This window comes from Schistocerca serialis, chromosome 3, assembly GCF_023864345.2.
Source record: "Schistocerca serialis cubense isolate TAMUIC-IGC-003099 chromosome 3, iqSchSeri2.2, whole genome shotgun sequence".
Lineage (NCBI taxonomy): Eukaryota > Metazoa > Arthropoda > Insecta > Orthoptera > Acrididae > Schistocerca > Schistocerca serialis.
The window spans coordinates 420,754,062-420,772,430 of NC_064640.1; the positions used below are offsets into that span (position 1 = coordinate 420,754,062).

The window sequence follows — 18,369 nt, forward strand, 5'->3', positions numbered from 1 at the left end:
GAGTGGTGTAAGTTTACGTGAAGAAAGTCTACTGTTCATGCAATACCAGTAAATGCTTCTGATGTTGTTATTTAGATTACAACCCTGCTCAATCAACTGAAGAGTGATAATGAAGGTTTGTCAAACACATTAAGAGGGATAAACAGTTGTATGATTGAAAATATTGATGCTGTTAATAAGGAAATTGTTCCCTGAAATGCAGCTTTGAGGGCCAAGATTTGTGAGGATATTGACACACTAGAAACCGAAGTGCAGTTCACAATCTTAGTGAGTTGAAACATCACAAATTAAAACGAAAAACTTTCAACAATGTGTCACATAGTCTCAGTCAATGACCGTACACAAGCCCAAATGGGTAAAGTAGTTACCAAAATTGAGGCCATGGGTAACTCTGTAGGACAAAATATAAGTAAACTAGTGGCATGACTCAGTTTCACATAGGCACCAGAAGTACATATGGCCCAATAACTTGTCTGATGTAATGGTAATAAATTATATACTCAAACCTTACTTGTGAATATGTCTGTCTACTAGTGAAAACTGTATCAGTAGTTCTTCAGATTAGCCTTCACACATAGCAAAACACATTGTGGGTCATTAATTTATAATAAGTAGTGATGAAAAGAATTGACTCTGAAAGCAGTCAATAATTGGCAAATGCTGATATTAAATTAAAGAATTTACAGGAAGTTGGATTTTCAAGACTTTCACAATAGTGTTATATCTGGGGATCTGAACTACTGAAATGTTTTTCTGGAGATGGGAAATATCAAGTGGTAGATTTTATTCTGTATTGTATGGATTATGACATGACAGACATCTAGAAAATTAAATTTGTCAGACAACTTCTAGAGGAACATGATGTGAATGGGACAATCACAGTAACACACAAAATTTTAATGAGGAGTCTGAGGAGAGTTTTCTTAGCACTTTCTGGTCTAAGGCTAAACAGGCTGATATCCAGACTGAATTTTTGGAGAGACTACATTATTATGAATTAAAATTTAGCTTGTACAATTTTCTATTAAAATAAATTAAAGAAGCTTTCACATCTGGGCAAGCCTCTTGACGTGTTTACCAAAATTTCTATTCTGATAATGTGTCTGCCTGAGAGCCTGTAGTACAGCGCCTTAATGAATACAATTAATTAAATGGAACAGTTTCTACATTATCTTGAGAAGTTGTTTGAGGGTCTAGAACATAAATGCAGGCATCTTTAAACTGCAGTAAACCAATAGGAGAGAGATTGCACAAAAACAGGAGTTTCACAGAGATTGTAATGGGTAATAACTCCAGAAGTTATTCTCTCAGCAGAGTCCAAGAGAGGGTTCAGAGCAACATTCAGAGGCAACGGAGGAATCTGACTTTCTGAACGAGGTAAAGTCAATGAATTTAAGGACCAAAACCCGGAAACAAAAGATGAGGCACACCAATATACAAATAATATGGCAAATAATGAATGCTCCAGATAAAGGTCACAGTGGTGGGGAATGATTCAGAGGCCAAGGACACTACCACATTAAGTGGATGGAATCTGATTACCAGCCTGGGATACGCTGCAGAACAAATTGTAGATACCAGAATGAAATTTTCACTCTGCAGCAGAGTGTATGCTGGTTTTGAAATTTCCTGGCAGATTAAAACTGTGTGCCGGACCAAGAGTCAAACTTGGGACCTTTGCCTTTCGCGGGCAAGTGCTCTACCAACTGAGCTACCCAAGCACGACTCACGACCCGTTCTCACAATTTTACTTCTGCCAGTACCTCGGCTCCTGCCTTCCAAACTTCACAGAAGTTCTCCTGCGAAACTTGCAGGACTAGCACTACTAGAAGAAAGGATATTTCAGAGACATGACTTACCCACAGCCCGGGGGATGTTTCCAGAACGAAATTTTCAGTCTGCAGCGGAGTGTATGCTGGTTTTGCAACTTCCTGGCAGATTAAAACTGTGTGCCGGACCAAGACTCGAACTCTAGGTCCGCAATATCCTTTCTTCCAGTAGTGCTAGTCCTGCAAGTTTCGCAGGGGAACTTCTGTGAAATTTGGAAGGCAGGAGCTGAGGTACTGGCGGAAGTAAAATTGTGAGAACGGGTCGTGAGTCGTGCTTAGGTAGCTCAGTTGGTAGAGGACTTGCCCGCGAAAGGCAAAGGTCCCGAGTTCGAGTCTCAGTCGGGCACACTGTTTTAATCTGCCAGGAAGTTTCAAATTGTAGATATTTGTTACTTGAATACTCTATTAAATGGTATAGTGTTCTGGAAAGGTTTTTGTGATGAGAGTGATGAAAATTTAAACAAGTGGCATGAATAGGATGACATAAATATGGAAGGAAGAGACCTCTAAATCAGGGCTCCACAACATACGTGCTCGCGGAGCAAGCTGTGAGCAGCCAGTCGCGAGCACGGAGCAGCGCGAGCACGCTACCCCCACTACCGGACCAGAGCGGAGAGTGGGGAGAGTCACATGGGGCACACAACAGCTCCCGCCAGTCAATGTAAATTCGCGGCCACCTGCAGGGATATCACTCACGAATTATTACTGTGACAAATGAAACAAATAAAGGAGAATGTACACGTGCCATATAGTTTTATTAGCTTAATGTATGCCTCTACATTCGTATTAATTTGTGAACTGTTACACACTAAAAGGTGTCACTGAAGTGTGGTATTCTCGGTTATCTTATACTTTTTGCCCTTTACAATTGCGTCTATGTACAGAGTAATTGTTCTTGTGCACTGTAGGCGCAGCGTGCAGTTTAAATTTCTATCAGACAATGCGTTTCTAAGGCGCGTCTTGTTACATTTCATTCCAGAGAACAGTTGTTCACAAACATGCGTGGAACCGAACATTGATATTATTGTAGCCGCCAGTTTGTGCAAACGAGGAAATCTATCCTGAGGGAAGTGTCTGCAGAATTCCAAAATGTTTTTCTTGTTCCGAAATTTGTCTCTGTATTCTCTGTCACACTGCAGGTCAATAAGCTCTGGTTGCAGCTCAGGACGAATCCCTTCAATATTCGCTGAATATGGAGAGGAGAACAGATCAAAATCACTGTCTAGTGCTGTCAGATCATGAAAGCGTTGATCAAATTCTTCCTTAAGGGCAACTGAACTATGTGAATAACGTTCACAGTCTTTGTGAACATCTTGCATGGATGGTAATTTAGGAAAATGAGCTAGATTTCCTGTTTCCAGCTGACTCACCCAAAGTGTCAATTTCATTTTAAAAGCTCGTATTCGATCTATGAAATGAGTAATTAGCAGATCTTTACCTTGCAGTGAAATGTTCAAAGCATTCAGATGGCTAGTTAAATCTGCTAAGAACGCGAGGTCACATTTCCATGAAGGCTCTTTCAATTCAGCAACACACATGTAATTTATTTCCATGAACATATTTATCTCATCTAATAGGAAAAAAAAATCGATTTAATAATTCGCCACGACTAAGCCAGCGGACCTCGCTGTAATAAGGCAGGCTACCATACTGGCTTTCTATATCCCCAAGAAAGCTTTTAAATCGCCTGTGTTGTAGCCCATGCTTCCTTATATATTTGGTTGTACGAACAACAACACTCGTCACATTTTTTAGAGTGGTACTCTTTGCACATAAGTTTTCCTGGTGGATCACACAGTGAACGCCTCTTATTTCATTCGGCAGGGTCAGTTTTTTCATTTTCTCCTTCAACAGCGCAATGAAACCTGATTTTTTCCCTGTCATCGCTGGTGCACCGTCTGTAGACACTGAAACTAAAGAATTCCACGACAATCCTATATTTTCAACACTTTCTTCAACACTACTTAAAATATCACCTCCGGTTGTAGTGTTCTTCATGGCTACTACATCAAGGAGCTCTTCCCTCACCTGAAGATCTCTATTAACACCTCTAATAAATATGGCAAGCTGCGCTGTTCCAGTGATATCAACACTTTCGTCCAGAGCTAGAGAATACGCCATAATATCTTTACAGATATTTGCAAGCTGGCTCTGGACGTCGTCTGCCATGTCCTGTATGCGACGCATAATGGTCATGTTAGATAATGGCACAATCCGAAACTGATCAACTTGAGATGGACACAAATGTTCCGCTGCAACTACCAAACATTCTTTTATTAAATCGCCATCAGTGAAGGGGCGCAGGGATTTTGCTAAAAGCAAAGCAATTTTGTAACTCACTCTGAGAGCTGCCTCAGTTGATTTTTCTTCGTCGTCCAAATCTTCTTCGGATAGCTTCCTTTTAAGTTTAATAACTTCCTGTGCACGATCTGGTCCATCACATTTTCCACTTCCGTAGTCTTTCGCGTGGTATGACATATAATGTCGCTGCAAATTAAATTTCCTAAAAGAATTCAGCGTTTTGTGACGTACTAAACATTTTGCAACACCATCTTTTACTGTAAACAGATACGATTCCTCCCAATGGGGGTTGAACTGTGCAAACATGGTTGGGGTTACACAACGGCGACTTGACATGATTTTTAACCTGCGAAGTGACTGTTAGAGCTGATCGTAGAACTTTAAACGTTACACAGTCGGCGCGAATTCAATAGGCACGTTGCGGCCCTGTTCAAACATGCGCGTGCATTTCCCCTCCCTCCCTACTACGCGACCTTGCACTTGCTCACGAGCACGTGCCTGAGCAGACGCGAGTACTCGCGCTCAAAACCGGCCAGTTGTTAAGCCCTGCTCTAAATTATGTAACTGGACATCTAATGAAAGGAGGAATACTACGTAACACCATATCTCTGAGGAATGTGGTAGGGTGCGGCTGGAATAGGATTGTGACAGGTCTCAAGAGTAATGAAGTGTTAAAATATAAAACAAATGAACAAAGTGACTGTTAGAGTATTAGGGATAGGATGTAAGAGTGAAGTTCATGAAACCAAGTTTCCAGGACTAGGTAGTGAAGTGAAAGATGTAACAGAAGAACAGGAAATAATACACATTTATCTGAAGAATGAAGAGGGGGAGTCAATCGACAAAGAGAAAGAAGGATGATGAATTTTTTGGAATATGCAGTAAAATTTTGGATTGACAAGTTGGGCAAGTTCTGAAAACTGCTGAGGGGAAGATGCAAGAATATTTTTCAGGCACTGATGGAAGACAGTGTAGCTATTCTGAAAGATGAAATGAATCCTGTGCAGGACACTAGCAGGGTTGTAACTCAAGGAGAGTGTAATCTACTGAATGAAAATTCAGAGGCATTTAATGAAGATCTTCAAAATCAGAAGTAATTTCAAAATTATTTGTGGATGTATCAGATTCAAAAGGCTGGCTGATTTGTGCATACTTATGTACCCTGATTGGTGAAAAGAGTGTGTGTGTGTTTGAGGTTTACGGGCGCTAAACAGCGGGGTCATCAGCGCCCAAACGCATAAAAACAGGAACACATGCAGTGAAGGGACTAAGACGAACAGCGAACAAGGGGAACAGCTAAAAGACACAGACCTGACGCAGTTCCAAATCCTCACATACAGAGGCAAAACAAGAGGAGAAGGAGTGCACTAAAAAAGGAAAGGAAACACAAGGAAGGGAGGACAGAAACCGAAGGGAAACAAGGAGGTATTCGTGACTGGCGGACCTCTTACCTAAAATCTGGGTGAGCCAGTCATCCAGCAGCACATTAAAACCCTCTCCCTAAAATCCGTGGCAACAAATTGGACAGGACACAAAACCGTAAAACCTTAACCACAGACGTTGCGTCATCTTTCAAAATAGAGGGCAAATCCGGTGGCAAAGAAACCACCGCCCTCTGGTCAGAGAATAAAAGACAGTCAAGTAAAATGTGGCGGACAGTAATCTGGACGCCACAAGCACTGTAGATTGGGGGAGCCTCCCGCCGGAGTAAAAAACCATGTTTGAAGGGACTGTGCCCAATGCGGAGGCGAGTAAGGAGAACCTCATCCCGCCTGCATGACTGGTAGGACGTACGCCATGGCCGCGTGGTGGCCTTGACCAGACGCAGCTTATTTTCACCGACTGCCAGCCACTCCTCTTCCCACTGACGCATAACGCGAAAACGCAGGAGGGAGGTAACAGCATGGAGGGGAACGGCACATGCAACAACGTGAGGGAGGGAACATGCATCTTTGGCAGCCACATCCGCCAGTTCGTTTCCCCTAATACCCACGTGCCCCGGCACCCAGCAGAAGGAAACCACCTTCCCCTGCCGTTGCAGGTGGAGTAGGGCATCGTGGATGTTCTGGATGACCGTATCCGCTGGGTACAAGTGTTGCATGGTCTGAAGGGCACTCAGGGAGTCAGAACAGATGAGGAACTTACGAGTGGGAACACATCTCATCTGCTCCAATGCCCGCAAGATCGCAAACAATTCGGCATCAAAGATGGTAAATGCCGCAGGAAGCCATAACTTGACGAGTCGATCAGGGAAAACAACAGCACAACCAACAGAGTCCCCCCGTTTAGAGCCATCCGTAAATACTGGTACATGGTCGGGATGCTGGTTTAAAATATCATAAAATAAGGAGGTAAAAACAAACGCAGGAGTGCAGCTCCTCCGGTACTCCGACAAGTCTAAAAGGACGCTGGGCCTCTGGAGCAACCAGGGAGGCAGGCGAGTAAAACCTTGTCGTTGGGGGGCCACACGCTCCACACCAAGGGACTCAAGCAAATGCTTGGCACGAATCCCAAATGGTCTCGTTGCCCTGGGACGACTGGGTAAGAGACGTTCCATAGGCGGTCGGGCAACGGTAGGGTATGCAGGGGAGGTAGGACAGGCAAGGAAGTGACACACCCGTCGCACCATGAGGAGTTTCTGCCGGATGGCGAGCGGCGGTTCCCCTGCCTCAGCACACAGGCTGGGGATGGGACTGGTACGGAAGGCACCAGTGGCCAGCCCGATACCCTCATGGTGTACTGTGTCAAGTATCTTCAGAGACGAAGGCCTTGCTGACCCATACACGGTGCAACCATAGTCAAGACGCGATCGGACGAAAGCCCTATAAAACTGCAGCAGACGCGCCCAATCTGCTCCCCAGGACCGATGGCTCAGACACTTCAAAATATTCAGTGCCTTCAGGGCCCGCACCTTGAGGTCTTTAAGGTGAGGCAACCACGACAGTTTGGAATCAAAAGTGAGGCCCAGGAACCGCACAATGTCGCTAAAAGGAAGAATGGTGTCCCTCAGACGCAATTCAGGGGAGGTAAAAAAGACGTCGAGAACAATTAAAATGAACACACACACATTTGTCTGCAGAAAAGGTAAAACCCGTCTTCGCAGTCCATGCCTCTAATCGCTGTATCGTAAGCTGCAACTGCCGACTAGCAGTGACAAGACTGGAGGAAGAACAGAAAACAGCAAAATCGTCCACAAACAAGGAGCATTGGGCAGGACTCCGGATAGTGGACGTGATACTGTTAATGGCGACAGCAAAGACGGTGACACTTAAAACGCTTCCCTGAGGAACACCATTCTCCTGCACAAACAAATCAGATAGCACATTACCAACCCTATATCGAAAGAGGCGGTGGGAAAGAAAGGATCGAATGAAGATGGGGAGACGGCCACGAAAGCCCCACTCATGGAGTTGATTGAGGATATGGTGGCGCCAAGTAGTGTCATACGCCTTATGAATGTCAAAGAATACACCTAGACAATGCTGGTTACGCAGGAAGGCCTGTTGGATGGCCGCCTCAAGCAGGGTCAAGTTGTCTATAGTTGAACGACATCTCCGAAAGCCACACTGAGAGGGGCTAAGGAGCTGCCTGGTCTTGAGCAGCCAAACCAGGCGACGATTGGCCATGCGTTCCAACGTCTTCCCGACACAGCTCGTCAAGGCGATACTTCGATAACTACTGGGATGCGTTCGGTCCTTCCCTGGTTTGAGGAGAGGAATCAAAATCGCCTCTCTCCACGAGTTAGGCTACGTGCCGGATAACCATACCATATTAAAACAATTCAGGAGAACTTCCTTGGAAGGCAGTAACAAGTGCTGCAGCATGCTGTACCGGATTTGATCATGACCAGGCGCAGTATCATGAGCCACAGACAGCGCCGAATCCAGTTCCCACATTCTGAAGGGGCAGTTGTAGGGCTCAGAATTTGGAGACCGGAAGTCCAAGGGACACCTCTCGATGGCAGTGCGGTAGGGGCAGAAATCTGGATCACAGGTAATAGTGGCGGTAGATGCCGCAAAATGCATGGCCAGTGTCTGGGCAATGTCTCTCGGCGCCGTGAGAAGACTTCCCTGATGCAGCAATGCCGTGACAGGTAGTTGGCTGCGTTTCCCGGAAATCCTCCTGATGGCTTCCCATACTTTTGTAGAATTAGTGGAGCGGGAGATGGAGTTCAAGAACGAATGCAATGACCGTCGTTTGCTCTCTTTAATCACGCGCCGTGCTTTGGCCCTTGCCACCCGAAAGGCCGCAAGATTGTCAGCTGAGGGACGGCACTTGAAGCGGCGCAGAGCTGCACGGCGGGCTCGGATGGCTGAGCGGCACTCAGTGGTCCACCAAGGGACAGGACGCCTCTTGGGATGACCGGACGACCGTGGGATTGACAATTCAGCAGCATGGGAGATCACGGCTGTAACATGGTCTACCCATTCGTGGACGCTGGCACGGTGTTCCAAAACAGCCAGTTGGCTGAAAAGTGTCCAGTCAGCTCGGCAGAGGTGCCACCAGGGCAGCACTGGTAATGCCATAGCCTCATCCAGGAGGCGAATCCAAAGAGGGAAGTGGTCACTAGAATGGAGATCAGCAGCAACCTCCCACACAGCAGAGTCCGCTAGTGCTGGAGAGCAAAAGGAAAGGTCAATAGCTGTTGAAGACCCAGAAGCAGTACAGAAATGAGTGGGAGCATCAGAGTTGAGGATGCACAGTTCTTCAGACATCATGAGGCTTTCTAGAATGCGACCCCTGGGGCAAGTAGTCGAAGAGCCCCATAAGACATTATGAGAATTGAAGTCCCCCAGAAGAAGAAATGGGTGGGGGAGTTGGCTAATAAGGTCTGCGAGAGCCTCAGAGTCTATCGCATCCTGAGGTGGTAAGTAAAGTGAACAGACTGTGAGCCTCCGACCCACAAGAAGGTCAACTGCAACTGCTTGCAAGTCTGTAACGAGAGGGAGCTCAGATGAGGGGTGCATGTCACGGACAAAAACCGCAACACCACCCTTTGCCCGTTCCCCCGTCAGATCATCTTTCCGATAGACGGTATAGCCCCGTAAAGAAGGAGCATCAGTGGCCCGAAAATGTGTCTCTTGGAGACATAAGCACAAAGGGCACTCTCGTACAAGGAGCTGTAATTCGGCCACATGCGTCCTGAACCCATTCAGGTTCCACTGTAATATGGGAGCCAGTGATCAGGGGGGCTGAACTCTCACCCTGCCTCTGTGCTTTGGAGGAGAGCCCGTACTGGCCGGAGATTTATTCCTGGGGCGAGAAGATCGCCCCCGGTCGACGTCAATGTCCATCAGCTCCGATGACGACCCACGGGAGATGTCAGACAGTACGATGGCCTCGTCATCGGACCGACCCTGACTAGTCTCCGCAGGTGGCAAAACCTTCAGCTTCGGCGTCTTTGTCTTGGGGGGCTTAGAATGCAGAGCCTTGTCAACAGGTGGAGCATTACTCGCCTGGGCAGAAGGCCCCATATGGGGAGAGGGAGGAAGTACCCCAATGTCAGCAACCACAGCCTTGTCCGACATTGCGGGGAGAGCCGCAGGTTGCAAAACAACCGCAGCAGCACAAGTGCACTGGCAAACGCAGGTATTAGTGCTAACACTAGCAACCTCCGTTTGCGTAGCAACAGTGGCCATTTGTACCGGTTTTTTCAGAGCGGAAGCGAAAGATGTAGTAAACACAGGAGGTTGCATGGCCTTAAGGAGCTTCTTAGCCTCACCATAGGGGATGCGCTTAGATGTTTTAATCTCCTGTATCTTCTGTTCGTTGAGATAGATGGGGCAGACCCGGCTCCAGACAGGGTGACTCCCAGAGCAATTCACGCACTTCACAGGCGATGAACAATCAGCTCCTTCATGGGCAGGCTGACCACATTTACCACCAGTGGCTATCCCATTGCACCCCAACGTAGTACTCCCAAAGCGCTGACATTTAAAGCAGCGCATTGGGTTGGGGAAATATGGCCTTACTGGCAAACGTAAGAACCCCGCTTTAACATGCTCTGGGAGTCGTGGGCAACTGAACGTGAGAATAAACGAGTCGGGTTTGACTAGGTCCCCATCGACTCATTTCATAATATGCTGCACGTCAACAATACCTTCATCAGCCCATTCAGATTTTAACTCGTCTATGGGGATATCCACCAAGTCCCTACATGTCACAACACCCTTACTGTAATTCAGAGTGGAGTGGAGCTCGGTCTTGATAGCGTACTCACCGAGACAGGTTGCTTTCCGAAGAGAAGCGACTTGACGGGAACTAGATGTCTCAACTAACAGAGTCCCATTGCGCAGTCGCTTCACAGATTTAAGTGTTCCTGCAATTCCCTCAAGAACCTTGTGGATGTAAAAGGGAGAAACCCTCTCAAAGCTACCCTCCTTCCATTTAATAATCAAAAACACATTCTGATTATCAGCATGTGCTCTGTCACGACAGTCTGACAAATCTCGATCAACACTAGGCGCTGGAGGACTCACAACACGAAGTCGCTTCTTCGATGGGGTGTGTTTTCCTACCATTGGCCCACCCAAGCCACTGGTAGGGGGAAATGTAGAGGTCGAAGGGTCCATTGCGGTCCCACGAGCAGCTAGGGAACTAAAGGTCCGCTCAGACAGAGCCCCGCGTGCCTGAGTAAGCCTTATACAACTGGGGTGCGGCAGGTGCCCCAGAGGTTGCCCGCTTGCAACTGTTCCACCTCAACAGCCATGCATCTCATAGGCGCGGAGCACACCGGAAGATTGAGGGGTTTTTATAGAGGGCCAAGATTACCATTCCCCGCAGCACACAACATTTCACCGCCGCGCCATACGGTGGTCGCTGAAGCATGTCCGGGGGTTACGGTGACAGGAGACTGGCGGCGCCGACCAGTCCCCAGCTCAGGACCCCGGGGTCGCCAAGCCCGTACTCAGCAAATGAATGCTGAGCCCCTGGGGGCTGGTGAAAAGAGAATAAATATTTAACTGCTAGAGTTACTGAGAGGATATATACTGATCATTATTCCATGATGATGTGTAAGGAGATCGTTTGTGTGAGTGCAGTGAGATTAATGAGGAAGACAGGAGAAATTGATAACCTCATCAACTTTGGATTTGAAACTGTCTAGAAAGACTTGCTAGAAGAAACAGATAGTAAGGGAGTACAGTCAATCTCAGCAGTAATACACACACTTTCAAATCGAAACTGAAGAGTTTCCTCATGGGTCACTCCTATCCTGTCGAGGAGTTCCATGAAAAATTAAGCTGATTCTTATTGGATTGTTGATTGTGTTTACTTAAACTTATGGACTGACTTTTTTCGGGTTCATAAACATTTATTTTTATCTGTTTTTATCTGTTGTAATTTCATGTACTGACATGTTCCATGACCTTGGAGATTAGCTCCTCAATTTGGTCCTACGGAACTTGATGTGTAAATAAATAAATAAATAACAAGAAAGAACAAATGAATCTCATGGTAAATGTTATGTAAGCAACTACAAGTGCTGTATGAAAGTGAAGCATCATACCCTACCTTTGGAAAAGTGAATCATCATACCCTACCTTTGGATAAATCCCTCTGCAAAGCCACTAGCAGAGGGGCCTAATGTGGAAAGGAGCTAGAAAGGATGGAGAAATGTGGACTAATAGAGGAGTGCATGAGTAAGTAAAACAATCCTCTGGTTGTCTTTGAAAACTAGGATTGCCACTCTGAAAATGTGGACACACCACTGTGCAAGTCACACAGTACAAGATTCATGTTGTCATTTGACTTTACCGCTGGATTCAGTCAAGTGCCATATACTATTTGTTAGCTTTAGGAAGTACACAGCATTCCTCTTCTATGATGGCAGACATTACTAGTATAGAGGCATTCCATTTGAATTAAATATTTCTGCAGCTGAATTTATTTGAGCATCTGACTTCATGTTACAGCTTGAATTAATATCAAAATTAATTAACTGTGGACAGTATCCTGATAAAATCTGATTGGCATGAGCACTACATTATACTTACAAGCATATCTGAACCTTATAACACCACCACCACCACCACCACCACCACCACCACCACCACTTCCATCATGATAGTAGTTCACTGGAGATCGTCTCAAGGTCAGTCCTACACATGCCCCCAAAGGCTCTTTCTATGTCAATTCAGTTCTCATTATACATTCAATAATTATGTAAAATGGGTGAATATGTTGTTGGGGATTGAATTTCCTGAAGATTTGTGTAAACCACTCAGTAAACCTAATAGTGGAGGAGGGATCCAGCGGAATCAAGACTGCCAGATTCATCTTCATTTCTGTTTTCTTCATTTCACCACCGCTGCTGCTGCTACTCCCTCCTCCTCCTCGTTATAGGATTTGGATTCAGTAGGAGTATCCAAAGAAGAGCTTGGTACAGATGAGGAGTGGGCAGTTCTGCAGTCTGATGTCCATACCTCCGCAGATGCTGTTTGTCATTATGACGTGGGGTTGAGGTGGTTTGGGTAGTAAGACCAAGAGGGAGCAAGCCTCCACTAGGGTGTGTCAGTCAAGAATAGGTCTTTATTATACAAATGGAGGTAGCAAAGGTCATCACAACAGATGCAGAGATAAGAGGACGGAGCCCCTTTCCTCATATTAACACATCAACTAAGCTAGCTGCTATGCCCAATGCGAAGGGGAGAGGGGGAATATTCACTCTTGTAATAGATGACCAAAGGCTTAATTTTTGGGAATAACTTATTGTCATCTGGATAGGGTAAAGGCTTGGTGATATGTTGAACAATCAAAGATCTTCAACATCTGGACCTTGCATTCCCTTGTTGTAAAGTGCAAGTTGGTGATTAGGAGATGTGTGCACCCCTGCAACTGATGCAGTAAGGTGATTGTACACAACAGGCATTCCTGTGTAGTGGCCATCCAGTCTCAACAGGTACATTCATTTGTAGATTAAATGACATGTGGTCAAACTTCACACACTTGTACCTCATGGCAGGTGGTACATAAGATTTTACACCACACCGGTAAACCACAGTCCTAACTCTACCCTTAAAACCCATGAGAAATGCAGGCTTCAGTGTCTACTTTATCTTTAGGCGTTTGTTGAACATGGCAGATAAAATTTACACATCATCATCATAAACTGACACATAATGCCTTGACTGAAGTATAAGGCACCTGCGGAAAATTATACCCTTGACTATATTTAGTTTCTTGTGCAACATATTTGTGACTGGGATGTCACCTTGTTTGTTGAAGTTCAACAATGTATGTAGTGTGATCTGTCCTGCATCGTTATTGTAACGACCTTATTATACCTGTCTTTGATTTCCTCCACAAAAAATTACAGTTTGATATTTAAGACATATTCGCCATCAGTACTGGAACAGGGCAGGAACTGAGGATAACATCTCTCACCTTGTCTCATCGATCAATCTGGATTCATACCTAATGAGGAAAATGTACTGGGGCTATGTCTTTCTACATTAATTTCTTGTGAGATTACTGGGACGGGCACTGTCCTGCCTAATTTAGGGGCCCTTGGCATGACAATCATTGCCAGGAGTCCCCTATCCCAAATAAGATAGACACACACTCCTGGGCATTCCCGAAGACACAATAGAGCAGTCACCAACAATGTGTTACCCATGTAGTCAGGGAGCTACCACCAAGTGGGTATCTAATGAACCCCACATGGACCAGCTAACATGCCGAGTATTGTGTGCAAGTTAAACACAACTGGGGGGGGGGGGGGGGGGGGGGGGGAAGGGCTGAGGTCAATCCTGGTAATGGTGGCCATTCTTAAATACAACAAAAGTTGTGTAATACATAGGAAAAACAGTAAAACAGAGTAACTAAAATGCAGAGACTAGAGGTATGGCAGAGTCAACAATGAATAGGGTATTCATTGGAGGTTAAATCAAAGGGAAAGAAATAGTCAGAGAGTGGTTTTGTGGCACAAGAAGAGAAGAAATGCCACAACGGTCAGGGCCCCATGCCCATCACACTTGTGCTCACAGAAGAGTTACGAGCTCCCTGGGGAGGCAGGAATGTATTGTGGCAGTATGTTGTACAATGAAAATAAACAAAAGACAATTTCTTTGTAATTATTCCATTAGAAAAAATACCATTTCAATGAGATATGTAACAACACTTGTATTTTATTCAAGAATTTTTATTTAGGATTTGTAAGTTTGTTCCCATACATTTTCAATTCTAAGAACTTAAACTGTTCAGCGTTATTTACTGGGTTCTTTCCAAGATCAAATAAATACAGTGGATTAACTGCAGCATTTGTTACTGTAGTTAACTATCAGTCAATTCTCTCTGTGCCTCATGTTTATGCTATTTGCTACAGTTAACTGCAACATTTATGGTCCATTTGTGCCACCTGCAAACAGAAAACTGTTTAAATCCCTTATATCTGATGGCAAGTCACTGATGTGTGTTATGAAGAGAAAATGCAGAGCTTACAAGATTTCCTTAATAAATCCACTTTAAAATGCCTGTTTTGTGACATGGAAAATGAATTTGGTTTTCTGTTAGCTCAGTATGATTAAAAAGGAACTAGCTTTGAGTTCTCCCCATTATTCCATAAGCCCTACATAAAAAGAATGAAAAAGTATGTGATGTGCAAAGTGCCTCATTGATTCCATTTACTTTACACATCATCTCCATGGTCTAGTGATTAGCTCGGTCGGATACAAATGCGTAGGTCCAGAGTTCAATTCCCAGTGACCACATCAGATTTCCTCTTCACAAAACCACGTAACAAGCTGCTCAGTGGGAGGAAAAGTAGTGAAATTCATCTAAGCTAGTGAACTGGCATCAAACTGTAATGCTTGCACTAGGCGGGCACCACAATATTATTCTTATTATAATAACCACACCAAAATGAACTAACATTTCTACTGATTGATGACTCATTCTTGAGATTGTATTGAGATACCATAGTAAAACTATCTTCCGACATGCATGACTATTTTTCAGGCAGCTTTCAGAATATTGGCTGTAGAGATGGTAACCTATAATGCACTTTTTACTAAGGAAGTCTCGCTACAAATAATTAAATTCTGGGAAGAAACTCCAACAAGAAACACGATATAAACTGCTCACTACAACATTTATACAAAGAAAAAAAAAACCTGTAAAAGTCTGCTTCATTTTTGGTCACATCCACGTTAGTCTACGGATTCAGCAAATTTAATGTAAGATTTCATAAACAATTTAATTTAAAATAGAATTAATGCAGTTTATGAGTTGTTCAAATTATGGATTGACTTAAATATTTATAACTGCATCCAACAAATATGTAAAAAAATTGTTAGGAATATTCAGTACTTGCAAATAATATAAATAAATCTGGTCTCACAAAAAATTTTACATATAATAAAATTATACCAGACCTCTATTAATTTCTAATTTTTTACATTATAACAAAACATGAAAATAAGATAATGTCAACAGAGACTACAAAGCAACACTACAGGAATGACTGACAGGTAGGATGAAAGCAGATAGCTAAACAGTTCTGGAACTATAAACTGAATATGAGCACCCAATGACAAATACCAACTGGGGTACTTAAAACTTTTCATAAGCCTAATTCAACTCTGTACAAATTTAATGAAATCGCAAAAGAATTTTAAGCTGTTCCTTTTCTAACCAGCTTAACAAGAAACTGAAGTATTTCAAGTTTACACTTGCACAGTTCTACACGTAATGATAGATCACACATGTACACATGGGATGTACCGTGTCTTCTGATATATCTGCCACCATCTCCCACTAGCAGACAATACAGGAATCAACTATCATGTACATCTATTTGTTTAGTTACAGCACCCTGGTGGTGACCCTTATCTTCAGTGAGCCAGTGCCCTGCCACATTGTTACAGTACTGTTTTTGTATGATTTGAGGGTCATCTCAATGCGAGGGATGGGGCCTCCTGGATCATCAGAGCTAAATCTTTTTAGGCAAACCTAAGACTCAGTTCTGATCAACATCCATTATTTGTGGGATAAGGTTGAGTTATCACAGATATAGATGATTGCCACTGCTTTATATATCTCGTGGAGTCAAAGCCACAATATATCTTCACTGCCATCATGACAAAAGGAGTGCATAGGTGTACAACAGTGGAAATCAGTATAAAGACAAGGATATCTGCAGAAAAATTAACACTTTCAGTTGGAAATGTTGTGCACAGTGTATATGCAATAGTATGAAATCCAATATACCAACATTTTCGGTCAAATTATATTGCATTTGATTAAGTATAAAGGCAGTCAGCTCTGAGTGGTGTTAGTGTGTGTGTGTACATGCGTCTACTGGGAATATGGAACAGACACCATTAGTGACAGTGAATGTCATGTACAGAAACCATGAGTGTGGCAATATCATATGGAATACAGTTATCACGTGATGATAAAGCATAATTCAGTACATACAATGAAATAGGACACGTTCATTGTAAAACTGGCAAGAAGATGAACTGTTCAAGTACAGTCATTGATAATTTTGTTAGATTGGGTGCACAATGTGAACAGAATGGAAAATATGGGCAAAGCAAAATTATCTGAGGCAAATAAAGAGTTACTTTGTGCAAAGCAAGAGCCACAAACTGTTATTCTTCTGAACTTGTTGCCTACTTACAATTGCCGGTAAATAACAGATGTGTATGACAAATTTTGTTACATGACAAACATCTGGCATTCAAGAAATGACTGCATAAACCTGCATTAACACCAAAACATAACCAGGCTAGATTGGAGTTTGCTGAAAAATGTATATCATGGATTTCAGAATGTGATAAAGTGATATTCAGTGGTGAGAAAAAGATAATTTAGATGGGCAGGATGGATTTCAATACTGTTGGCATGATCTGAGAACAGAGCAGCAGATAAGAATGACGAGAAATTTTGGTGGTGGAAGTGTTATTATTTGGGCAGCCTTCTGCACTAAAGAAAAGTCACACATTGCTTGGATGAATTCTATGTACAATGAGATGCTAGAAACAGAATTGATTAGAATGTATGAGGGCCTAGGGGATGAGAATCTAATGTTTTAATGGGATAAAACACCTGTGTAGGGTTCTGCTACAGCAAAAAATGGTTTGAAGATAAAGATATCGAAGTCTTGCCCTGGCCTGCAAGTAGCCTGGATTTGAACCCCATGGAAAACCTTTGTGAAATATTGGCAAGGTGTGTCTATTGCAATAGAAGGCAATTTGAGGCCATATGTGAGCTACAGCGGAAGACTCTGCGGGAGAGACGCTCAGTAACTCGGTACGGGCTTTTGTTGAAGTTTCGAGAACATACCTTCACCGAGGAGTCAAGCAGTGTATTGCTCCCTCTGATGTATATCTCGCGAAGAGACCATGAGGATAGAATCAGAGAGATTAGAGTCCGTACAGAGGCATACCGACAATCTTTCTTTCCATGAACAATAAGAGACTGGAATAGAAGGGAGAACCGATAGAGGTACTCAAAGTACCCTCCGCCACACACAATCAGGTGGCTTGCAGAGTGTAGATGTAGATGTAGACAGGGAGTGTCTTCCATTCAGGAAATGCAACTATCTTCTTTTGTTACTCATATTATGAATGAAACTTTGTAATTCCATCATGACTGTTTAAGTTTTATAATATCTATCTACTTCTTTCACAGTAAATTTGATAAATATATGCTTCAGACGTTGTACTACTATTTTCGTGGAACCCTGCCTTTACACTGATTTCCATTACTGTATGTACCTTGACTGCTCATGACTGTTTTTATTATACCACATCCAAACGTATAATGAAGCAGCAGTACACAGTACATTAAATCACTTCACTTTCCACTTGCACTTCCACTAAAAAACAATATGTTTCATCTTCTTCTTCTATACTTGGGACAATCAACATAATTTATGGGGCAATAAAAACGATGAAGCATGTCAGAGCGTCAGGAAATGCACACTGATAAGCCAACACATTATAGCCACTGCCCAGTACAACACATAATGCCACCAGTTGGCACTGCGCAAACGTGACACAGTAAGAAAAGTAAATAAGCAGAGTACAGAGAAAGAGAGAATCATTCTAGTGATGATATGAGTTGCAAATGGGGTAATCCACTGACATAAGCAAGTTTGACACAGGGCCAATTCTTATGTCCTGGCACCTGAGAATGAACATCTCAGAAATGAAGAAGCTGACAGGCTGTTTGTGTGCTACTGCCATGAGCATTTCACAAAAAATGTTTAAATGACAATGAAACCATAAGTAAA

General features: G+C 43.6%; 1 protein-coding gene across 9 annotated transcripts in view; it reads right to left on the minus strand.

Annotated features, from left to right (window-relative positions):
- Nucleotides 1-18,369, minus strand: part of LOC126470298 (phosphatidylinositol 4-phosphate 5-kinase type-1 alpha) — a 311,070-nt gene that overhangs the window by 157,677 nt on the left and 135,024 nt on the right. Inside the window, exon 15 of one of the 9 annotated variants that reach the window (XM_050098068.1) lies at nt 14,291-14,487. The exons of the other annotated variants lie outside the window; for them this stretch is intronic. Within the exon in view, the coding sequence (XP_049954025.1) occupies nt 14,468-14,487 (20 nt within the window). The 3' untranslated portion in view covers nt 14,291-14,467. Of the gene's footprint in view, nt 1-14,290; nt 14,488-18,369 lie in introns of those variants that run through there. 9 annotated transcript variants of the gene reach the window in all.